The sequence below is a fragment of the Marmota monax genome, unplaced genomic scaffold (genome assembly GCF_021218885.2).
Source record: "Marmota monax isolate L192 unplaced genomic scaffold, Marmota_monax_Labrador192_F-V1.1 WCK01_AAM20220418_F8-fsc00089, whole genome shotgun sequence".
NCBI lineage: Eukaryota > Metazoa > Chordata > Mammalia > Rodentia > Sciuridae > Marmota > Marmota monax.
Window position 1 is genome coordinate 2,637,501 of NW_026694744.1, and position 25,813 is coordinate 2,663,313.

At 37.7% G+C, this 25,813-nt stretch overlaps 1 protein-coding gene across 3 annotated transcripts in view; it reads left to right on the top strand.

The window, feature by feature from the left end:
* Pir (pirin) overlaps nt 1–25,813 on the top strand; it is a 99,813-nt gene that overhangs the window by 62,494 nt on the left and 11,506 nt on the right. For 2 of the 3 annotated variants that reach the window (XM_046424305.2, XM_046424304.2), the window contains exons 7-8: nt 13,617–13,661; nt 21,838–21,920. In XM_046424305.2, the coding sequence (XP_046280261.1) occupies nt 13,617–13,661; nt 21,838–21,920 (128 nt within the window). The remainder of the gene's footprint in view (nt 1–13,616; nt 13,662–21,837; nt 21,921–25,813) is intronic. The other variant, XM_046424306.2, reaches the window with a different exon arrangement.

Consider the following 25,813-nt stretch of genomic DNA (forward strand, 5'->3'; position numbering starts at 1 on the left):
TTCTATCAGCAGTATTACAGTTTCTCAATGACCCCATCAGCAGAACGTATATAGTTCATGTTCATTTTGGCTCTGCTCTTAGCTGTCACCCCTGTATTGCCTCATGAGAGAATGGGTATATGCCCATTTGCAAGTCTGTGTTGGTATTTTCTTGTCATTATGAATTTTAAACCTAAGATTTGTTTACAAACACATTTTTAGAGGGATTAAAGCAAGAAAACTAAGACATTACTTCTAGTTAGTGAGTTCCATCTTTTTCAGTCTCTCTCCCTCTCTCTTATTTCTTATGTGTGCTCACTGTTTCTTTCTCTCTCTCTCTCTCCTCTCTCTCTCTCTCTCTCTCTCTCTCCCTCCCTCATATGCACCCACACATCCATGCTTCCATTGAATTAGGTGACAAATTCAATGTTTGAGACTTTACTATCTAGTACTATCTAGTACTTTACTATCTAGTACTTGTCTAATTAATTCAAGTATTATAAAGTAATTATTATTTGCAGATTTGATGATCTCAGCTGCTTGAAGTCAGACACACTGGATATAACCTTATGCTGTACAAATTTTATTATGATGTCATTCAACTCAAGGTTACCCTTTGTCTTTTATTTATTTACTTATTTTTTTACCACTTTTCCAGGTCAAATTCCACCACAAACTCCAAGGACTGTCTAAATTTATTTTATTTGGATGATTTGTTGCATCAAATATTCCTTGAACTGTGAAGAGCATTGACTGGATCCTTGACATGTTTTGTTTATAATATTTTGATGATTTTTGTTACTCATGGTAAAGGGATTTGACATGGATATCTGGGTTATGTTTGGCTTTTGGCATACACTTTGGAGTCTGATTTAATGTCAACTTGGTTGTATCATTACCAGATTAATTGGATAGAAATAGAAGTACATACTGCTACCATCCCATCCCTGATACCAACAAAATGCCTGTGTCCCAAGGGAAACCCTGTTAAGGGAGCCCAGAACCATTTTTCATGAATCAGGCTAGGGTTTATCTGAATTCCTTCCCATAAATAGTATTAGAACTGATTTTTACCATTGCTTATTTCCTTTGGGCTAGGCACGGTTCTGTTGGGTTGTGCTAATCTCACAGAAACAGATGTTTTATACAGTGATGATTTGGAAGACAGTTGATATCAGAAATTGAGCTGGACTGTGCATCACTTACAAAGAATCCAATTTGTTGAGTCTCTGACAGTACCAGATTCCTTTCATATTGGCCACACGTTTTTCATATTAGTTCTTGGCTAAAATAAGAATAAGTATGGTTCTTTCATAGTGACTTTTACCATCTCTTGCAAGGCAATCTGATTTTTCTTGTATAAACTGATACACAGATAATATTATCAGTTATCATACATTATGAAGGACATAAATCTGTGTTTCTAGGAAAAGTATCAATCTTTTCCAAGAAATTTATGCCTTCTGGTCCTCATGTCCCCTTTGTCTTCTGACTGACTACATCAAAGTTTGGCCCTCAGTAGCCACTCTGTTTATTTTCTCCATCTTCCTTCATAACATCTCTGCTTCTGGGTACTTAAAAGCATGATATGGAATGTTAAAAATGGAGACATGTTGTAGTATGGAAAAAGTTGGATTTTGTGAATCCTTTGTTTCCCTTACCATATAACTTTTTTGTGGGTACCAGGAATTAAACCCAGGGTCACTTAACCACTGAGCCACATCCCTAGCCCCTTTTTATATTTTATTTAGAGACAGGGTCTGGTTGAGTTGCTAAGGACCTTGCTAAGTTGCTGAGGCTGGCTTTGAACTCTCAATCCTCCTGCCTTAGCCTCCTGAGCCACTGGGATTATGGGCATGCACTACCATGCCTGACCCACCTTATAACTTTTCTTTTGAATATTTGTAGGTAAATAAATAATTTATTTAGAGTACATATAGTCAATTCCTTTGTGGTAGGCAGATTAATGCCCCCCACACACACACCAGATATTCATATCCTGGTCCCCAGAACCTACGAATATGTTATGTGGCAAAAGGGACTCTGCAAATATGACTCAGTGAAGATTCTGGAGATGGAGAGTGTTATATTTTGGATTAGTGTCTCTCAAAGGCTATGTTCCTTGAAGGTTTGGTCCCTAGTTGGTAGCACTATCGGGAGGTAGTAGAAACTTTAGGAGCTTGGGTGTAATGGGAGCAAATTAGGTCACTGTGCATGTGTCCTACAATGAGATATTGGGATCCTGGGTCCTCTTATTCTTCTCTTTTTCACTTCCTGGTTGCCATGAGGTGAGCAGCCTTAAGGCTCTGCTGTGGACTCCTGCCATGATATTTTGCCTCGCCACAGGCCTGAAAGCAAAATGGTCAACTGAGCATGGACTGAAATCATGAGCCAAAACAAATTTTCCTCTTTTAAAGTCAGTTATCTCAGGTATTTTGTTGCAGTAATGGAAAGCTGACTAATACAGAGAGATTAAATTGGATAACTCAAGTAGGTACAGTGTCATCATAAGAGTCTGTATACATGAAAAATGAAGACAGAGAAGTCACAGAAAAGCAGGGAGGACAATAGAAGCTGTGATGTGATTGTGATTTATTGAAGCAGCAATAGGAAACTAACATAACCTCCTAAATATTGTCAATATATTTTTGATTCTGTGTTTACCTTTAAAGGGAGAGAGAAAGGAAAGGAGCCATACTTTAATTTTTTTTTTTTTAAAGAGAGAGAGAGAGAGACAGAGAATTTTTTTTTAATATTTATTTTTTTAGTTTTCGGCGGACACAACATCTTTGTTTGTATGTGGTGCTGAGGATTGAACCCAGGCCGCACGCATGCCAGGCGAGTGCGCTACCGCTTAAGCCACATCCCCAGCCCGCCATATTTTAATTTGATTTAAAAAGTAGATTTTAGGGCTGGGGATATAGCTCAGTTGGTAGAGTGCTTGCCCTGCATGCACAAGGCCCTGGGTTCAATCCCCAGCACCACAAAAATAAATGAATAAATAAAGTAGATTTTAATGCTCTCCATCAATAAGTACTTGGTAAGTCACATTAAGCTATATTTAAATAAATCTTATTGTATTAGTTAACTATATGCTGTATAACAAAATTACCCCAAAACTTGGTGCCTTAAGGCAACATGTATTGTCTCACAGTGTCTCACAACTTGCCTGTGTTCTCTGGCCCAGAGACTATTACAAGGCTGCAATAAAGATATCAGCCAAGACTGAAATTATGAGCCTCACCTGGAAGGATGCACTTCCAAACTCATACTTATGTGATTGTTGGCAGCAATCGTTTTCTAGAGGATGGTTGGCTAGAGTCTGTTCTCTGTTCCTTGCCACGTGGCCTCTCCATAGGACAGCTGTTATGGTTTAGATTTTGAATGTCCCGCTTTAACCTTTTTTTTGGTGATGCTGGGGATTGAACCCAGGGCTTTGTGCATGTGAGGCAAGCACTCTACCAACTGGGCTATATCTCCAGCCCCTTGAATGGCCCTTTTAAAAGCTCATGTGTTGAAAGCATGATCCCCAAAATAGCAAGGTTCAGAGGTAGGACTTTTAGGCCATGATTGGATCATGAGGACTCTGACCTCATCAAATGGATTAATCCACTCATAGCTGAATGGACTACTAAGATGTAGGACCTCACTGGAGGAAGTAGGTCACTAGGGACATAATCTGGAAGAGTTTTATCTTCTCCCCAGCCCCGCCCCCCTCCCCATCTGCTATGAGCTGAGTGGCTTTCTTTCACCATGCTGTTTCTGCCTTGGAGCCAGCTAATCTCAGAAGTGACATCCTATCACTTTTGCTATATTCTATTGATTAGAAGCAAGTCACTAGGTGCAGTCCACACTCAGTGAGTGACACAGGGAAATATTAGGAGGCAGAAATCATGGTGTCATCTTATAGTCAACTGCAACATTTATGATCTTGGTTAAAAGTATAATTCATTTTTCCATAAGGTCAATGACTCAAAAATGAGTAGTGATTTTTTTGTTTTGTTTCTTTGTGTAGATTGTCCATGCTTTTTCATATTGATTTCTAGGAGCTCTTTATATATGCATAATACTAATTATTATCAGTTATTTGTATTGCAAATATCTTCTCCCATTTGCCTTTTCACTCTTCTATACTATTATATTTTCTATATTTTAATAAATAAGAAGTCTTTAAGTATATGCATCTATTCCTTAATGATTAGTGCTTTCTGTGGCTTCTTTAGCATTCATTACCTAACTCAATATCATGAAAGTGTTCACTAACAAAATGCTTTGTTATTTTGCCTTTCATATTGATGTATTTACTCACCTGGAATTAATTTTCTTTTTAAAATTATTTTTAATTGACAGATAAAATTGTATGTATTTATCATACACAACTTGATTTTTGAAGTATCTGTATCTTTATTTATATATAGTAGAATAACTAAATCTAGCTAATTAACATACATTATGTAGTTATCATTTTGTTAAGAACAGTTAACACTTTTCAAGAATACAATACATTGTTATTAAATATAATCAATGTAATGTGAAAGTAGATCTTTTTCTTTTTTTTTTTTTTTTTTTTTGGTACAGGGATTGAACTCAGGGGCCCTGGACCACTGAGCCACATCCCCAGCCCTATTTTGTATTTTATTTAGAGACAGATTCTCATTGAGTTGTTAGCACCTTGCATTTGCTGAGGCTGGCTTTGAACTCATGATCCTCCTGCCTCAGCTTCCTGAGCCTCTGGGATTACAGGCATGTGCAACTGTGCCCAGATGAAAGTAGATCTTTTAAACCTTTTAATACTAATTGAAATTTGTATGCTTTGATGGAATTGGTTTTCATGTATGGTGAGATACAATTGCGTGTTTTTTTTTTAAATATAATTTTGATATAGAGGAGAAAGTGGCAAAAAACCAGAGATGAGGAATGTCATGAACTAATCATCATAGCTAACATTTATTAAGTACCTCCTGTTTGCCAGAAACTGTTCTGAGAACTTTACCCATATTATCATCTGCAATCCTCACAATCCCATGAGGTAAGGAATGGGATGGTTTCAGTTTTCAGATGAGGAAACTGAGGTACAAAGAGATTAAGTAACTTACTCAAGATCAATTAGCTAGTGAGTGTTAAGTATGAGATTCTAACCCACATGGTCTGACTTTTCACTATGATTCTTAACTGCCATCTTGTCCTGCACACACACACAAAATAATAATAATAATAATGGATCTTTAGTGATTAGTACTCTATTAGTAGTGCCTTGGGCATATTGGTAAATAATCCCAAGATTTTTCACATAGGTTAAAAAATGAGTATTCTTGAAAAATTTTTTAGAAATTTCAGTAATAATTTTCACCAATTTAAAAATTATATTGTTTTCCCAATATGTCATCTTTAGAAGCAAACAGTTTAAATGGATAATCAGTGTAAAACAAGAAACTATTCTAAGAATTTAAACATATTTCAAGTTTTACAGAGGTGTGTTTTTTCATATTTTGCACATACTATTTAAAAATCCTTTTCCCTTAAAAAATAGTCAACTGTCTAAATATGTCCTAAGATAATCTTAGGGGGTATTTATGACATTTCCTCCTAATTTCCAGTTTCTATTGTTTTCTGAGCCTTTATTTAATGCTCAAAATTCTGTATATTTTAGAACTTAATATTCTATAAACTTTGCTTTAACCTTACTTTAAGTGCTTAAAATCATTTCTATTTTATAGCTTGTTATGTAATTTTGTGATTATGTCTACAAATTTGAATTATTTTCTGAGCCATTGGAAAACCAATAGGAAATACTGTATAGTTGAGGAGACAAATTCTTTTGAAATAAAACCAAAAAATAATGGGAACATATATTACTTTAAATAAAAATTATATTAAATGTCTTCTTAGTTACGAAAAAAAAAAGTCAGTGCTTCTATGTAGGGTTTAATCTTTCAAGAGCAATATATGCTCCCAGGGGATTCTAATATATTTTCTTCTTGCTATTTTATTGGCAAGAAAATAGTCTGCAGAGTTTATCCTGTAGTGGGCTAGGCTCCACTCAGGGCATACAGAAGGTTGTCTTCTGAGAACACTGTGCAGAGCTTATATTGTTAACACGTTTTTCATTAAAGTGTTAAATTTTATTTATTTCCCAGTTTTTCTGTTAGCCTTTGAGCAACGAATATTCAGTATTATAAATGTAAACCAAACTGTTACATTTTTTTTCTAAAATAGAGGATCTTTACAGATGACTCTTGATGTTATATGCCCAAGGTTTAGAAGCAAAGCCTGTGAAATAATCAATGATCATTCTGTAATGCATGAAATATATCTACTTTCTTTCTTTTTGGTACTGGGGATTGAACCAGGGACACTTTACCATTGACCACTGAGCTACATCTCCAGCCTTTTTTTTTTTTCTTTTTAATTTGAAACAGGGTCTTGCTGTTGGCTATGAACTTGAGATCCTCCTGCCTTAGCCTCCCACGTTGTTGGCATTACAGGTGTGTGTCACTGTGCCTGGCCCTACATGTACTGTATTCTGAGTATATTTTATTCTGGAAAGCCAATTGTCTCAAGTGTAATTACTTGTGTAGCATGCAATACAGGTGGACATTTTATTATCAGTGTCACCAAATTTGGCAAAATGGGCATTTGTTTGTTTTCTTTGAATGGAATTCCTGCAAATTCATGTAATAACCTCTTTCCTAGATTGCAGAGCCACAAAGTTGAGACCTCTGTGTGTCACCTTTCTTGCTATTTATGAATAGTTATAAGATGGGGGTTAAATGACTATTTCAGGCAGACTTATGATCTTATAGTTGCTGTATGACCAGAAATCCTAACTTTTATCACCAATTCTAGACTGCAGTGTTCAATGGGACACAGACAGCATCTTAAATGCCATAGGGAGCTTGATGAGGACGTTTGGAAAACAGTTCCAAAATGTAGAGCTCTTAATTCTGTTTTTGGGAAACAGGACCCTGCCAAACATTGCTCAGTGTCTTGTGCAATCTGCTGCTTGGCTTGGTGTTGACAGGGATGCAGTGGGGAATGTGTGGTCATCTCTGTAGCTGTGATCCTTCTCTGTCCTGGATCACAGCTTCATCAGATGTGTATAACCTCCTTTTCTGCAAGAATTTGGAGCAAAGTAGAAAGTAAAGGAATGAGCAGGAAAGGGAAGTGACATTTTAAAAAGTACCTCCTAAGTGTCAGGCGTGGTATAGAGAACGAAGAAAGCATTTAACACATGTCTGCATGTGAAAATTTATATATTTGTTCAGAAATGCACCCAGTGCCACTTAATTATCATAATAGCCCTGTGTTGTACCTATTTTTTCCCTTATTTTACAAACCAGGAGACAGGTTTGAAGAAGTTTAGAGTCTGGTCCTAGGTTTCCCCATGAATGTTGTGTGGATTTTTATACCTACACTTTCTGACTGTGATCATGTGTTCATTTTTGTTGTTTTCTAGTTACGTGGTTGGTTGGTTTTCTCTTGCTCCACAAAGCTCCCTTTGTGGAACTGTTGCCCTGCCCTCCTTTCACCCCTCCCCAGGAAAGGTATGCTGGGTTAGAATTGAATATGGAGGCAAAATAATCAGAGGCTCCATGCTAATGGAGAAGAGGAGCAAGACCAGATTGAGAAGAATCTGCCAGCTTTAGAATCTCCCAGCTTACTGGGAGAACAGGAAGTCATTGAAGGTTTTGGGAGTGAGGGGTTGGTGTTTTGGGTTTTTTGATGGTTCTGGGGATTGAACCCAGGGGCCCTCTACATCCCCAGCCCTTTTCAAAAAAATTTTACTTTTTAAAAATTAGGTTTTTTTTTTTTTTTTGGTAGTAGGGATTAAATCCTGGGACATTTTACTACTGAGCTATATCTTCAACCCTTTTTGTTTTTTGAGACAGGGTCTCTCTAAATTGCCCAGACTGGCCCTCAGCTTGTGATCCTCCTATCTCAGCCTCTTGAGTCACTAGGATTACAGGCCTGCACCACCATGCCTGGCTCCACTAAAGCATTTTAATTGAGGCTTCTAGAAAGTTCCAATTTGCTATGTGTAGAAAACAAATTGGGGCCAGTTAGGGGACATTTCTTTTACCTGTATAGATTAGTCTTAAAAGAAAAGGGGTGGAGAATGTAGTTCAGTGGTACAGTGCTTGTATGAGGCCCCAAGTTCAATCTCCAGTACATGCGCGCGCACACACACACGTGCATGTACATACACACATACGCACAAAGTGAAATAAATGTGTTCATTATTTCATACTTTGTATGCTTCCATATTTTTTTAAAAGGCAAAGTATTGAAAATAAATGAAAATTCTTCTCTAAGAGGGGAAAGGGATTAGCAAACAATCTGATCTAATGATGAGGGATCAGCAAACAAACCTGAACTGAGGGACTTTCTACAAAATAACTGGTCTGTACTTTTAATGACACTTACACACAAACACACACACACAAAACAAAACAAAACAAAAAACAACCTGAAGGTCTGTTTCAGATGGAAGAAGGTTAGATGTGATCACTAACCAGAGCATGTTACCCTGAGTGGATCCTTTCCTAGAAATTTGTTTTTCTTATCTCCATAAAAGATATTATTCTGAAAATTGCAACAATTTGAATATGTAGATAATGGTATTGTATCAATGTTAATTGCATAATTTTTTATAAGAGCGCTTTACTTGGGCTTGGGGTTGTATGTAGCTCAGTGATAGAGTGCTTGTTTAGCACATGTGAGGCACTGGGTTCCAACCTCAGCATCACATATAAATAAATAAATAAACAAACAAACAAACAAATAAATAAATAAATAAAATGAAGGTGTTTTAAAAAAGAGCTGGGCATGGTGGTGCATGCCTCTAATTCCAGCAGCTCGGGCGCCTGAGGCAGGAAGATTGTGAGTTCAAAGCCAGCCTCAGCAAAAGCAAGGTGCTAAGCAATTCAGTGAGACCCTGTCTCTAAATAAAATACAAAATAGGGCTGGGGATGTGGCTCACTGGTTGAGTGCCCCTGAGTTCAACCCTGGGTACCCCCACTTCCCAAAAAAGAGTGCTATACTTTTGTAGGAAAATATCCTTGTTTTTAGGGAATACATATTGAAAATTATTTCAGGGTAAGAGGCATCATGTCTATAAATTATTTAGAAGTATTTTGGGAAAAATGACATTTATACCAAGAAAAATGATAAAGTATGATAACATGTTGGCTTTTGGGGAATCTGAGTAAATGGTGTCCAGTAATTCTCTGTATTATTTTTGCAGCTTTTCTGTATGTATAAATAAAAATTTAAAAATAATTTGGTGAAATGAGGAGAGGACCAAACATCTCTGCCTCCTGTCCCAGGAAGTCAGGCATTAAGTCCATGGTGAGGTATTTGCCTGTGGAAACTTAATGCAAGGACTTCTGGGGCAGATTTTCAGGAACCACGGCTGTTTTGAGGTCTGGCAACCAGTGTGACCCAGAATTGGATTCTCTTCTTGGCTCCTTTACCCTCTCCTCTCCTCCCAGGAGCTGACTTCTATTATGGATTTGGTGTGTCACCAGACCATGTTTTTCTACTTTTTATCTAGATACATGTATCTGTAAATTCACTGGAATAATGAACTCTTAAGACTGAGAAGGGCCCTGCCCGGTTGGTGCATGCCTGTAATCCCAGTGGCTCTTATAATCCCAGTGGCTCTGGAGATAAGGCAGGAAGATCTCAAGTTCAAAGCCAGCCTCAGCAATTTAGCAAGACCCTGTCTCAAAATAAAAATAAAAAGAATTGTAATGTGGCTCAGGGGTTAAGTGCCCCTGGGTTCAAGCCCAGATTAAAAAAACAAAAAATGACTGAGGAAAGAGGAAAATGATCTAGATTAAGCCAAGGAATGTAATTAAAAAAAAAAAAAAACTCTCACTAGGGATGTTTGCAAGAATTAGGAACCTCCCTGGAAATGAGAACAGATGCCACAGAAAATGATTTACATAATTAAAAGAAACATTGTACATTTTTTATGTTTGGCTAAAGGAGGTCTGATTTATATGTGTTGCTGACTTAACTGTCCTAGGGGGCCAGAAAAATATGACCTCTATCCCAACTCATTTTATTTGTTATCGCCTAAGGGAAGGGAAGCACTTCCCAGCTGTAGAGAGACGGTAGCTTGGCAACCATATTTGTAAAAGAAAGGAAAATGTAGGGGTGTGACCCTGATAGCAACAAAATCGTGAAGGTCCCTTTGCTGATGCAATACTGCTCTTAGTAGAGAGCTAATTCTTTCTTTTTCTTTCTTTCTTTTTTTTTTTTTGTGGTGCTGGGGATTGAACACAGGGCCTTGTGCATAGAAGACAAGCACGCTACCAACTGAGCTAAATCCCCAGCCCATAGAAAGGTAATTCTAAGGAAACAAGGTTGTTTTTAAATATGTAGTATGCATTCACATACTTGGGCATTTGTTTTCTTTTATGCTAGCCTTAAGAAAACAAACTTAGTGGAAATTAAACAAAGTTTAATAAAAACAAGTGCATGTGGTCACCCATGCCGAAAAGAAGATAAAAAGGAAATTGCCCACTCTTGCAATTCCATTACTTCTAACATTGTGCATTCCATCCAGCAACATAAACTGTATTATAACTGGCAAAAGAAGACTCTATATCCTACTAGACTATTTTAAAAAGGAGGAATAAAAATAGATAAATGCATTTAATAAACTGACTCAGCCATTCCTTGAAGCAAATGTTTAGTACTTCTGGGTTATGTGAAAAAATTTTAAAGAAAACTGACCTCGGCAATTATGTTTGGACTAGATTTCTGCTTAGAGGGTAAGAGGGAAACAAAGGAGGAATGAAATTAGAAAGATTAAAATGATCCTACCTGGATCCCTACTGGCTAGGTATGGCCACTCGCTCTCATAAAATAAAAATGGAAAAAGGAAAAGTGAATTTTGTGCATTTTTTTAAAAAAGATTTTTAAATTGTAGATGTTCACGGTACCTTTATGTTGTTTATTTAGTTTTTTTATGTGGTACTGGGGATCGAACTCAGTGCCTTAAGCGTGATAGGCAAGCACTTTAACACTGATCTACAACCCCAACCCCCCATTTTTTTGCATTTTGATGAAACTGGGGAAAAGCAGCTAGATTGCTTCTCCTGCCTGCCCCACAGAAGCATTTACCATTTATAAAAGCAAAAGCCAGGTGACATACATATGTAGATTTGCTTGGCTAAAGAGGGGACAAAATGGGAACAAAAGGCAGGAAATATCCATATGCAGATTTAGTTAGCCCATACCACACAGGCTGGGGCAGGGGATAGTCTCCATTCCCAGATTCTCTGTCAGGCCAGGAAGTTGAGGGAAGCCCCTTAGCTTCCACTTGAGTTTAGAGGGGAGCTCCCAAGTTCAGTCCTTTTCAAAATGAGTTTTTATTTGGTATTGAAACACACAGAACTTCCTCTTGCTGAAAGTGGAGATCTTTTCAAAGCTGACTTTGAATAAAACCTATTTGCCTACGAATTTGACTCTGGAGCAGCAAGTGTTGTAGCCTAGTCTTTTCCTCTTAGAGCCAGGATCAGAGCCGCCAGGTAGCAGGTTGAGCAATTAACAGCTTTGAGGTTGTGTCAAATGTGGAAAGAGTTTTTTAATACCTTGAAACCTTGAAGAGGGGATTGGTTATGTAGATTTTGACATGTCCTTACAGTGCAATGCTATACAGCCTTTCCTAAGGATGAATTATTGCTCTGTGTTTTGACAAGGAAAGGATTTCAAAACAGAACATTTTGGTCTGGTGCACGCCTGTGATCCCAGCAATTCAGGAGGCTGAGGCAGGAGGGATCTCAAGTTCAAAGTCAGCCTCGGCAATTTAGGGAGGCACTGAACAACTCAGTGAGAACTTGTCTCTAGATAAAATATTTTAAAAGGGCTGGGGATGTGGCTCAGTGATTAAGCATCCTTGGGTTTAATGCCTGGCACCCCTGCCCCCCCACCCCTCAAAAAAAAAAAAACAACAGAACTTTTTGTTCTAATTTTTAAGTCATTATCATACAGTGCATAAAGGGAAACAAACAAACCTTTAAGTACAAATACCAAATTGCTAACAATATTTATGTCAGTGTAGGCATGATGATGTAGAAAGATTTCCAGTTTAGATGGTCTATGCCTTCATATTCTTAAAATAATGTGTTACTTTTTTTATAATCTAAAAAAATAAAGTCATTTGCATTTTGAAAAGAAAATCTCAAGAATTTCCAGTGTTTTTTTTTTTAAACAAAGCAAACAGAAGAATGGGGTTTTGTTGTACAGTATAATGATAAATCAGGCTTAATAGGAATGGGAAGCTTGGCATCCATTAGCAGGCAGATCAGAGTGCGCTACAGAGTCTGGTGAGGGCTTTCAGCATCTGCCACGGACCTCTCTCCCCAGAGCTGTGCAACTTGAGCACCGCTGGCGGGGCCTTGTTCATTTTTATATCTGCCAATTGTGTTTGGCCAACCTTCAGATTTTCTCAAGACTCCACTGTGTTCAATGTTATCAGTTCTGGCGTTTCTTTTGGGCACTCTTGTGTGTTTGAACCCACCAACCATCATAACCATGTCCTTAGAGTATATTTTATCCTCCTTATCCTTCTGTGCCTGCTTTTGTCTATTCAGTCACTGTGTCTTTGACTCCTGGGCCCTTCCTTCCCACCATGAACTCTGCTCTATATTTCAATTCCAGATTGTCTTTTCTGCTGAAGGCACAAGGAATGACATCCTCACTCCTTTTTGAGTTTGCCATTTCTAGGTTCACGTCTCGCCAAGCAAACACTGCAAATATTCGTGAAAATCAAGTGCTGGGGCCAAGAGTGCAAATGTTAGGTTGTGGCTGGATATGAGCTCTTGGCCCCTCAGTCATGGTAGGAATCTCATAGATACTATGTATCCTTTTCCCAGAAAAATGCACACTTTTGAAAAATTGTATGGACAATTCCAGGGATTTCACAAGCCATCTGAAGCCCATTAGTCCCCCAGAGATTTTTGTATCCTTACATCCTTGCAACTGATGCATGTTATACTTTAGAATAGATAAGAAAAAATGAGTCCACTGAAAACTAGAATTCAACTAAGTAATAAAAAAAAAAAAACAAAAAAAAAACAGGGCTGGGGTTGTGGCTCAGTGGGAGAGCACTTGCCTAGCATGTGTGAGGCCCTGGGTTCAACCCTCAGAACCACATAAAAATAAATAAATAAAATGAATATATTGTGCCCAACTACAACTAAAAACTAAAATATTAAAAAAAATCTTTATAGCATTATTCACACTTCAGGCTACCTGGGGACATAGCAAACCGAAGATAAAAGACAAATTGGAGTCTTGCAGTTAATAGAACTAGAAGGAACAACTTGTTTGTTAATATGACTTTTGGCATATAGATATACAGCCACATGAATTGTGCATTTTCTACTTTGGGTGGCTCTGAAACATTGGGAGTGAAGTCATTTAGGTTTAGAAGCACGTAGTGTGCACGCATGTGTGTGTAAGAAAGTGCACATATGTGAGTATGTATTTTAATCAGCTCACAGAACTAGAATCTCAAATACATGTCTAAAAGAAAAGAAAGGATTTTATCTTCAGATTTTTCTTTTGTCTTTCCTTTTGGCATTATGGACACTAATATTTTAATGTTGCTGGTCCTTTTTTAGGGTGGACGAGTTTCATTTATACCATATCTGGAGATGTGTATATTGGTAAGTTATAAGTATATCATTTTGGCTTCAACTGCAACTTAATTTAAACTACTAAAAGGATAAATGGTAGATTGAAACTATTTTGTATAATCAAATACACCAGCCCTCTCTACATTCACGGCAGGGTGCTCACAGTTCCAGAATTTTCAATGAGGGAGAATATGAATACCATTCATGACATAGCCATTTTCTGTGGTCTCTGTGCAGACAAGAGGTCCAAGCATGATTATGTGTGTTATCATCTCACTAAGAAGAGGTTGGCAACCTCCATACTATAAGGAGATGCAGCTATAATACACTCCCCTAGGAGCAGGAATCTATCTCCTCGGAGGTGAAAGGAGGTGAATTAGCAGTCCCAGGTGCCTCTGAAGTATCTCAAAGTGAGTTTTTTTCCTATTCTAAGGGTTGTGTATTGTATAGCTTGTTGAGTCTTTTAAAAAAGGGACATTTGAGAACTAATTAACTCTCATTTTTTTACATGAGGAATGTGAAATCTAAAGGAAGTTATTTAACTTGCCAAGGGTACATTGGCAAGATCTGGGACCAGAACCAAGATAGGAAATGGTTGTAGCAGATGCTGTTAGTGCCGTACCCATAGCCCTGGGGCTGTACATCAGTACCTACTGATCAACTTCCAGTGGCCAGTATCTATGCCACTTTCTCTCAAACCCTGGAAGGCTGCTCTGCCCCGGACAGGCAGGTTGAAAGTGCTAGAGAATGAATATTCTGAAAGTTACCTGGATCCTCAGGTAGAATAACCCAGAAGCCTTTGTGAGAGACCTTTTCCTAAAGTTTCCTGGTGGGAGTGTTCCCCATGACTCGCCCTTCATTGTCTGCCTTCTGTTCCTGTCTAACCCTTCTGGACTGTTGTTCCCTGGAATCAAATAAACTTATTGCACCAGAATATTCATCTTTAGCTGTGCTTTTGGGAAAACCCCAAAGAGAATCAAGTTCTCATTTTCTGCTTCTCATCCCTGTGAACATTGATGGCTGGGGAGGATCCCAAGGTGCAGGCCACGAATCCCCATTTCTGAGACCCTCCTTTCCACCTGCCTCCTGCAGATGCCCATAATGAACTTCCAGGGGCCCTAACATGACCACCTCTTTGGGAATACACTGTAAGCTCCAGGATAGCTGGCTCGCTAACATCATCTGCTCAGAGCTAGAAAGCTACACTCAGAGGTAGTTTAAAGCATTCTTTTTTTCTTGGTCCCATGGATTGAACCTAGTAGTGCTTAACCACTAAGCCATATTCCCAGCCCTTTTTAATTTTTTTTTTTTTTTTTTTTTTTTGAGACACAGCCTTGCTAAGTTGCTGAGGCTGGGAATGTGAACTCATGATACTCCTGCCTCAGCCTTCCTTTTTTTGGTATTGGAGATTTAACTCAGAAGTACTCGACCCCTGAGCCACATCCCCAGCCATATTTTGTATTTTATTTACAGATCAGGTCTCACTGAATTGCTTAGCACCTTGCCTTTGCTGAGGCTGGCTTTGAACTTGCGATCCTCCTGTCTCAGCCTCCTAAGCCGCTGGGACACAAGTGTGTGCCACCATGCTTGCCTAAGCCGTGCTTTATATTTTCCCAAAAGAGTGCTCAATTATCTACAAGTTTTCTTCTGGAAATAACAGTATTTTGAACTTATTCCTAATATGGTGTAAGTGGACTTGATTCCTCTTTCACTGAATAGCAGTTCAATTAAGGGTCAGAAGCAAAATTCATTTATTTTAGCATTCAAGAAAGTATGAAAATAATCTAGTATTGTATATAAATCCCTGAGCACATATATTAAGCTATATTAACCACCTGGAAGAGATGAAATATCATTTATTTTTATAATCTTCTGAATATCCTGATAATTCCATAATACTTTGTGAAAATGTAAAAAAATAAAATGGAAGTAGTACCCTTGATTTATGATTTCAAGACCAAGATTATTATCTGTGTAAATGGAACATAATAAAGAAAGCACATGAATTCTAAGGTGGATTCCAGAAATATTTATGTGGAATAAGAAAAAGCAGGAGAAAGCGAACTTTCTATAAAGGACCAGACAACAAATACTTTCATCTCTGTGAGCCACAAAGTAGTCTCAGTTGTGACTACTCAACCCTACCAGCAGGCACAAAAGCAGCCATAGGCAATAACACATACAAATATATACAATTAAATTTTATGTGAAATTTGTGTATTTTTCGTATGTCATCAAATACCATTTTTAAATTTCTTCCAACCATTTAAAAAAGTAAAGACCTTTCCTAGCCTATTGGCTCTACAATTGATTTTGGTTTTAATGTCATTATGAAGGATAAAGGGGAGGAAAAATTAACAAGTAATCTTCAAAATCTATTTTAATCCATTGTTACAGTCTTGTTTCCTGCGAGACCTTTAGTTCCAGAAGTTAATGCATGAAAAGCTCTGTACTTCTCAGGGTGAGAGTGCCACTGATTTTTCTTATTGTTTTTTTCTTATTTTTAAAAATTGTCTTATTTTATCCACTTATTTTCCTTGAGGTGAGGCAGGATTTTTCTGAGTCGTCTCTGATCACTGGCCTGATTCCCATTTGTGACCACGGGCCACAAGTGCAAAACATCTGGCAAGAAATAGGGTTGTGTGGCCAGGTGCAGTGGTGTATACCTGTAATCCCAGTGGTTTGGAATCCTGACACAGGAGGATCATGAGTTCAAAGCCAGCCTCAGCAAAAGCAAGGCCCTAAGCAAATCAATGAGACTTTGTCTCTAAATAAAATACAAAATAGGGCTGGGGGTGCTGGGGTTGTAGCTCAGTGGCAGAGCGCTTGCCTTGCACAGGTGAGGCACTGGGTTTGATCCTCAGCACCACATAAAAATAAACAAACAAAATAAAGATATTGTGTCCATGTATAACTAAAAAAAATATTGAAAAAAATAGGGCTGAGGATGTGGTTCAGCAGTCAAGTGCCCCTGAGTTCAATCCTGGTACTCCCCCCCGCCCCCCGCCAAAAAAAAAAAAAAAAAGATAGAGTGTGGTCTGTAGTCTTGGAGTGAAGTTGCATCTATCCAGAGCAAGCGGGACCATGGACATAATCCAGCTCACAAAACTAGCCTCTTAGGACTCTGCTTGAATTAATGAGCAACCCTATTTGAATTTTATCTCATTTGAATTTTTTTTTTTTTTTTTTTTTAATATTTATTTATTTATTTTAGTTCTCCGCGGACACAACATCTTTGTTTGTATGTGGTGCTGAGGATCGAACCCGGGCCGCACGCATGCCAGGCGAGCGCGCTACCGCTTGAGCCACACCCCCAGCCCCCTCATTTGAATTTTATGAGGACCTCATTTGAATTTTACTTCCTTCCCTTCTTCTTACCCAATCTCTAATAGGGGTGTTAAAAAAAAAGAGTCAAGAACAATCACGGAGAAAAGAAACGGCAAAACAGAAAGAGCTATTGAATGTGTTCTGACTTATAAAATTTATATAGAATCTAGAAAATGCTTTCCGATTTTACTGCTTTGATTTTATCTTGCTTATAAAACTAGATTGGCACCAGCCAACTACAGATGGCAGGAACTGATAAACAAGTAATTGTTCTTTTTGAAATGTTAATAAGCACCTCCATTCTGTTGAAGTAGGTGTGATAAATATGGGCAAGAGGAAGTACTGGGGAATGAATTCTACCAAATTATGCTATGTCCATGTACAAATATACCACAATGATTCCCCATTTTATTTATATGTGTGTGTGTGTATATATATATACATATATATATATATATATATATATATTGAACTAATTAAAGTAATAATAGAAGGGCGATCAGTAGACTAGAGCAGGTAGATCAAAAGGACAGAGGTGGGAGGGAAAGAGAAGGTACTGAGGAAGAAGATTGAGCAAATTATGTTATGTGGATATACAGCTTTGATATATTGAACCCATTATGATGTATAATTATACCAATAAAAAATAAATGTAAAAATAATTAGTGTATTAAGCTGCAGTAAAATAGGCTGCAATTTGGATTGAGAAAATAATCTGGGGAGACTTCACAAAGTAGAAATTTAAGAAGGCTCTTAAAAGTATTCATCGATCCCAGGGACTCAAGAGGCTGAGGCAGGAGGATCACAAGTTTAAAGACAGTCTCATCGACTTAGTGAAGCCCTAAGCAACTCTTTAAGATCCTATTTCTCAAAATAAAACATAAACAGGCCTGGGGGTGTGGCTCATTGGTAAAGCACCCCTGAGTTCAATCCCCAGTAACAACAACAACAACAACAACAACAAAAAGTATTGATACAGGACTACTTAAAAATAGACATTGGTACATTTAGTTTGACTGTAAACAGATGCAGTTTTGAATGATGGGAAAGAGTGGACATCTACTTGTCAAGGTTAGTCATACATTTTAAAGTTCAAGGTAAGTACGGTGAGATCATTTAACTGTGATCTAATAACACCCTGAAGAAAAGCTGTTAACAGTGCTAATATAAGATGAATAAAATTAGCACTTTCTTACTAGATTCAAGATTCATTTGAAAGTATCCATGGTATGCTTTTCAAGGCTTTTTGTAAATTTTGATACATTTGCTTTCTTTAACATTGGAAAAGCTTAGTCAACTGTTGCCTTTGATGACAGTCTCTTATTGAGGCAGAAAGTCCTTTGACCATCACCTCAGCTGGATTCTGTGCAGAATGTGATAAAAAGAAAAAAATCAAAAGAATATAAAAACTGTATGGTCAGAAAACTAATAGATCCCAGAGGTAGTACTACTGAGCCCCTTCCCTGCAGCTATGATGAAAATTACACATTAATGCAGAGATCAAAAGGGTGAAAGAGTTTATGTGTCATGTCCTTGAACCTTGCTCTGGTTTTATCAGTTTGAATGCCAGTGCCCTAAAAGGACCAATATCAAGTATAATGTTGGTGCTGAGAAAAAGGCATTTAGAAATCTAAAAACATTTATCTGTGGTACTGAAATGACAGCTAACTGGCTTACAAAGGCAGAATGGTCCCACTTAAACTTAGTTGGTATTCAACCTTTGGTTCCTAATTCTGAGTGGTATTAAGAAACTTGACATGGTCCTTGGATCTTACAATAAAAGTGGGCAAGCACACATATATACCAGAAGTGCTCTTAATTGACCTCCACTTACTCAATTAACTGGATTGACTGGTGCTCTTGCATTCCATAGTGAATACTGTGAGGGATGTACCTCACAGCTAGGATGATCAGGTCTTTCCACCAGCTGAGCTGTACTGGACTCCAAGGCAGTTGTTTTTGTTCTCCATTTGTTTGTGCCAGTTGCACCATTAATTGCAACTATGTAATTTAATTAATATGTAAAGCAAAGAAATAAATGTGAAAAGAGAGATGGTATTCTAGAAAGACTAAGACAGATGCTTTGTAAAAGTAAGTTGCTGAAGAAAATGTCTTCAAATCAATATGAATGAGACAGATGGCAAAGATTAGGGGAAACTGTAATAAACCAGAAGGATTTAGGTGATGCCACATGGGTATGTCTTACAAAGAAAGACAATGCTTCAATCCAGTCAGTAGACCCATTTTAGCTGTATTCATAAAAATTCAAAAACTAATGCACATTTACACTTCAATTTAAAATGAAATGTTTAAGGAAGTTTCTGTTTTTTGATTAACAGTCTTGATTGTATCAGATAAGGGATCTTCAACTATATACATAAAATTAGTGGTGTCAAAATATGATGAAAGTACTAGAATGTGTGGGACACAGAGTAAGTGGGACAGCAGTTCTCATAAAGAGAAGAAAAAGAAAAAGACCAGATGGCATATGCAGAAGGGATGTACAGCAGTTAATGGCACTTTTTTTAATAAAAGAATTTTTTAGGGGCTGGGGTTGTGGCTCAGTGGTAGAGTGCTTGCCTAGCATGTGTGAGGTCCTGGGTTCGATTCTTAGCACCACATATAAATAAAATAAAGGTCCATTGACAGCTAAAAAAAAAAAATTTAAAAAAAGAATTTTTTAGTTGTAGATGAACACAATACCTTTATTTTATTTATTTATTTATATGTGGTACTGAGAATCAAACCCAGTACCTCACACATGCTAGGCAAGTGCTCTACCACTGAGCTACAATCCCAGCCCCAGCACTGAGTTTAAAATAGATTTTCAAGTATTTTTGCTCTTTTATGATGGTTTAGGTAAAAAATTTGCAATTAAATCATCTTCGGCTAAATTTTCCTTAACTATCCTATTAGATTGAACATTCTTTGGCACAGATTCCAATGGAAACTATTTATTATCTGATTTGGCCCTATTTATAATAGAAAGTAATCAGAAACAATAAGATATATTTCCTTTGAGACCAATTTTAGGTTCAGGAGATAACTAGATTGGGAAAAATATCATAGAAATGACCTAGAAATGAAGATGAAATCAGTCTTTGCCTTCTATGACCCCTTGTTTTAAGCATTTCATGTAACAATGCAGAAGCTAGAGGTACATTTAGAATTATTACAGTGGAAACCTGACTCCAGTGTCTATAAGAAAGGTCTATCTCAGGGTGAAACATTTTGAATGGCCTCTCCAGTACTGACACTTTCATACATGAGCAGGGAGCACGGGCAGAAGTCGCACCCCATGTAAAGTTAGGATTAGAGCCCTTCAGACAGCTCAATTCTTGGTTTCTAAATTAAGATTTCCTCACAAATCAGTGAGCACTGCAGTAGAGCAAGCCACCCTGATAAGGGGTGCAGAGAAATACCAACTCGGTATTTCGAGTGCTGTCTCTTGTCAGCTCACTCCATTAACGCATAGCAAAGGAGTTTGTAAACTATTTTGGTCTATGTATCATGAAACACGCTATATGACAAACTTAGGGGCCAGAAAGGAACCACACGGGTAATGGGGGCTATATATGAATAAGATGAAAATAAAGAAAGACATGGTTCATTGCTCCCAGGGGATCTCAATAAAACACACCCAATAAAATGCTGCTCCACATCACAGCTAAAAATATCATCCAACTCTAAATGAGGTTCTTCTTTAATTCCCAGACTTTTCTTTTATTGCCAAATCTAAAGCCAGCCTCCATGTCGGTCATTCTAGAAGCATGTTTGAGCAATGGTGGGAGGTCCACAGTTTCCCCAGAAATGTTCCTGCATTACCTTCCCACTGTCTGTCTTCTTGTCTAGAATTCTCCTTTTCCCGACTTTGCTTCTTGCAGATTTATCCTAGTTCTGCAGAGCTCTGTTTAAGTGTTATCTCCTCCACAACGAATTTCTGGAGTCCCTAGACCTGAATGAGCCCTGCAGCCCCTGTTTTCACAATCAACTTTTTTGTTGCCTTGAAAAGTCAATTTCATTTGTCTTTCAATACAGTCAATACAGAAGGAATGAAAACTTATCTATCCTGAAGATACCCTCTACAGCACTTAGAATAGGGTCTTGTTCGTAGTTCAATAGCTATTATTCAATAGCTATTTATTTTTCAGTCCAATTATTCTCTGATTATTTTGTGTATGTATTTTGTTTGCTCCAATGAGATTTTTGTTTTTTCTATCAGGGATTGAACCCAGGGGCACTTTACCACTGAGCTACATGCCCAGCCCTTTTTATTTATTTTTGAGACAGGGTCTCACTGAGTTACTTAGGGCCTCACTAAGTTGCTAACACTGGCATTGAATTTGCAATTCTCCTGCCTCAGCCTCCAGAGTCACTAGGATTACATGCGTGTGCCACCGCACTCAATCCTAATGAGATTTTTAATTATTTGTAAGCAAGAAGTCTGCTTTGTACATTTTGTATTTTCCCATGATACTAGGCAATTGTAGGTACTCAGTAAACATTGCATTGAAATGAATAAATGATGGAATTTGATAATTTTCCTAGGTATGATTACTTTTTCTGGGGTTTATAATTTTCCCAAGGAAACACTTTTAGGAACATGTAATGCCAAGGACTTTGCTTATCCATTGAACTATAAATGGAAACACAATGCAGGACTCACTTCCCTGTTCTCATCTATATTGAAAAGCAACCAGTTTCAGACTTTGGTAGTGTCAAATCTACCTGATCAAGAGGTTTGAGGAGATCCCTAAGTCTGTTATTTTGGAAATTAAAACTAATATGGTACTAAATGTTTGCCCAAATGTGCAATCATAGGATAAATGTACTATAATAAGTCTTAAAGTTAGTGGGTCATCTTTTTTCTTTTTTGTAGGGCCTGATGATGCTCAACAGAAAATAGAACCTCATCACACAGCAGTGCTTGGAGAAGGTGACAGTGTCCAGGTGGAGAATAAGGTACGTGTTAGAAATTTTTACTTTTCTTAACTTGTACTTCCTGCTAGTTTCTAGGAAAATACTTCAATCTATTTATTTATTTACTTACTTACTTATCTATTTATTTATTTTTATGTGGTGCTGAGGATCAAACCCAGGGGCCTTGCACGTGCTAGGCAAGCGCTCTACTGCTGAGCCACAACCCCAGCCCTCCTTCAATCCCTTGTATAGCTGGAAATTGTTCTTTCTTCCTGGGAGAGTAAATTATGCCACAAATTTATCAATCCCTTTCATTAATTTATGCTATTTTTTATTCATTTATTTTAAAGTTTCGTGTATGTTGATTCCTCATCTTCAGGAATCATATGAAGCCCCCTCTTGTTTGAACCTGGAGGCATCTTTGTTGTCTTTAATTTTCATCCTTTGTAAAACTGGTTTATTTTGCTTTTAGCATAAGTAAAAATGATTTGGCCCTCTAGAAGTGTAAATATTGACCTGCACGCATACTCACATAGAGCCATTTGAAAATAATCCCCATTTGGAACTGAGGGGGCCATGGGATGTGTTTCATCTCCTTTTTTGGATGATTCTCTGTTTTATAAGTAAAGGTTAATATTTTAAAAGTCCCGAGAGGTATTTTGTCCAGGTTGCCAAGCTTCTTTCTCATGTCTATTTCATTCTATTGAGTGGCTCGCTCACCTTCTTGTGAGTCTGTTAATGCAATGGGATGACTTTGGGTCACTCTAATAGAAAAGATTAAAGAGACAATTGTGCAAAAGCTTCTGAAAAGATGAGTTTTGAGAAGTAGAAATGAGAACTATTTCAGTGTGCCAGTGACTGATAGAGAGGTAGTGTGACTCATTTCTGACCCCCGACCCTTGTCGTACAGAGTGTAATGGATTTTAGGAATTATCATATCTTAGCCCACCTTCCTGGAAGTCACTTTCTGCTGCTTTCCTCATTTGCAGCACCTCCATGAACTGTAAAGTAAATAGGAGAAAAATCTCATGAGCACCAGAAAGAGTGCATATCTCAGAATCAATGCCCTGAATGTTAGGTCGAACCATATGAAATTGCCATTTTTGACCTACAAAAATGCAATTTCACATATTTCACTCCAATTCAGAAAAGAGGCATGAAAGCTATACATGGGCCAGAATCTACTGATGTCAGATTAGCTTGCAATATTATTTAACTTAGCAGCCTCATTTCTTTGCAGATAATAAGGATTTAGAAGGTAAAATGGAACACCAGGAAGAAATGATGAGGGGAGTCAGAGCACAGGGGACAACTGGGATAGAAAGGAATTAGCTAAAAATCATCAACACATGGGCAAGCAGCACTCCTGGTTCAAAGAACTATTCTGCCATTGTTCTGTGTATAAGCTATAGCCTGCACCATCCAAACCTTAGAAAGATTTCTATCTAAAAAATGGTTTTTAAAAATTAGCATTTAAAGAGTGCATGTTCTATCCACAAGAGAGTAGAAATTTCCCCTTAGATAACATCAGTAAAGGGATTGTAAAGATTTGAATCTTGGCTTTGCCACCTGTTCTTTATGACACTTTAGTGGGCTGGGGTTGTGGCTTAGCAGTGCAACTAGCACGTATGAGGGACTGGGTTCAATCCTCAGCACCACATATAAATAAATTAAAAATAAAGGTATGTATCATGACAACTCACAATTTAAAAAAATTTTAAAAATTGAAATAAGGGGCTGGGGTTGTGACTCAGTGGTAGAGTGCTTGCCTAGCATGTGCGAGGCCATGGGTTTGAGCCTCAGCACCACATAAAAAATTAATTAATTAATTAAAAGGTATAAAAAAATTGAAATAACTGAGGCCAACTTCAGAGATTGTTAAGAATATTTGAAATGATCTAAGAGTCTATTTATATCTAGCACGGGGGTCAGTAAATGATGTGTACTAGGCCAAATCCAAATATGTCTTCATAAATAAAGTTTTATTGTATCACAGTCACATCTATTCTTTTCTGTATAGTCTATGGATTCTGTCACACCGTAAAGGTAGAATTGAGTTGCTGTGTTCTCACAAAGCCTAAAATTCTCTGCCCTTTACAGAGAAAGCTTGCCAATCCTTGGTGTAATATATTGGAGGTGCCCAAAAATGGTAGCTGGAGAGTTTACTGATCCAAATACCTCATTTAACAGACACTTATATCACATACATGTTATATCATAAGGATCTGTACATACCCTACCTAGGCTTGAAGGCAATTTCTACAGCTAAAAAAAGTCCCTAAGGGACCCTGACTCAGTCAGGCTGTAAGCCAGGTTTATCTTCAAACTTCATCTCAGCATCATGCCTGTCTTCTTGGCTAACAGTGATGGGGAAAGTTTCCTCTAGAGGGGCCAATCTCTAGGACAGGAAAGGAGGGCAAAACAAGAACAATGTATAAAACCATGCCTTCTCTCTATCAGGTTCCTTTCCTCCATCTCAGCATTAATTTGACCAATCTCAGGCTAACACATGTCAGCCTGCAGGTACCCTCTTGGCCATTATTCTGCAGTCTGCTGTAGCAGAAGGAATTGCAGGGGGCTTGGTTTATGATAGATTTAAGAGTCTTCTGGCCACACCCTTTGACTTCCTAGAGAAAGCCCAAACCACAATGGTTTCAAAACAAACTTAGATTTTTCAGAGTTCTTAGAGATTAGAATCGACCTCAGGCTACCCAGGACATTTCATCCTGGACCAGTCACCCTGGAATGGTCTGTTTCAAGGGCTAAGGCTCCCTTTGCTGCTTGGGCCTCCCAGTTGTTGCTCTGAACTTTCTCCTGAGAGATGTTTGTCCTGATGGCTCTATGATAAGGAGCACATAAGTTTGATATGAAACACTCCATCTCACCTTTAGACCCTATTTATACTAGTTTTCTATTTATTATTAACAGTCTCACCTGTAGTATACTGAGGTAAACAATCAGTTCCTCATTGACTATCTTCAGAACCATTCTTGGGAGTAACCAGTCTCTCAAGCTGGCACCATTTGTGCAGAATTCACTAAAATAAAGACATGAATATTTGATTAAATATAACATTTCAGCCAGGCTCAGTGGTGCACACCTGTAATCCCAGTGGCTTGAGAGGCTAATGCAGGAGGATCGAGAGTTCAAAGCCAACCTCCGCAAAAGCGAGGCCCTAAGCAACTCAGTGAGACCCTGTCTCTAAATACAAAATAGGGCTGGGGATGTTGCTCAGTGGTTGAGTGCCCCTGAGTTCAATCCCTGGTACCAAATATATATATAATATTTGATTAAAATAACTATGGAGGGGCTGGGGCTGGGGCTCAGTGGTAAAGCACTTGCTTCACATGTGTGAGTCACTCAGGTTCAATCCTCAGCACCACATAAAAATAAATAAAGATACTGTGTATTCATCTACAACTAAATAAATATTTAAAAAAATAACTATGGAAAGAGAAATAAAATACCCCATTTTTGCTTATTTATGTGTAAAAATTTCATGATGAAAGAAACCACTAATTTTTAAAAACTGCAGTTAATTGTTTTATCTTTCCATTGGCCTAAGAAGTATAAACAATGAATTCTAGTAAGAACAAGTGTATGCAATTAAGCCATGCTAAAGTTCAGTTCCTTTCTGGTCATTTTTAATGTAATATGTGACTATGAAAAATGCTACTATAGCAAAAGCATGCCCTTTGATTAATTCTCAAAGTCCTGCTGTTATCCCAAACTTTGTATTTATAATCAATCACACAAACCAAGAAAGGCATAGTTTAGAAGTTATTAACACATTAAATGAATCATAGGACTCTCATCTGGACTTTAATCATCTGTTGTTAGTATCAGTGGAACTCAAGACATATTTTGGCAATAATACTTATGGAATAACAAGCAATTTTTAAAAGTAAGTTTCTTTTTATCCTTTTAGTACTGGG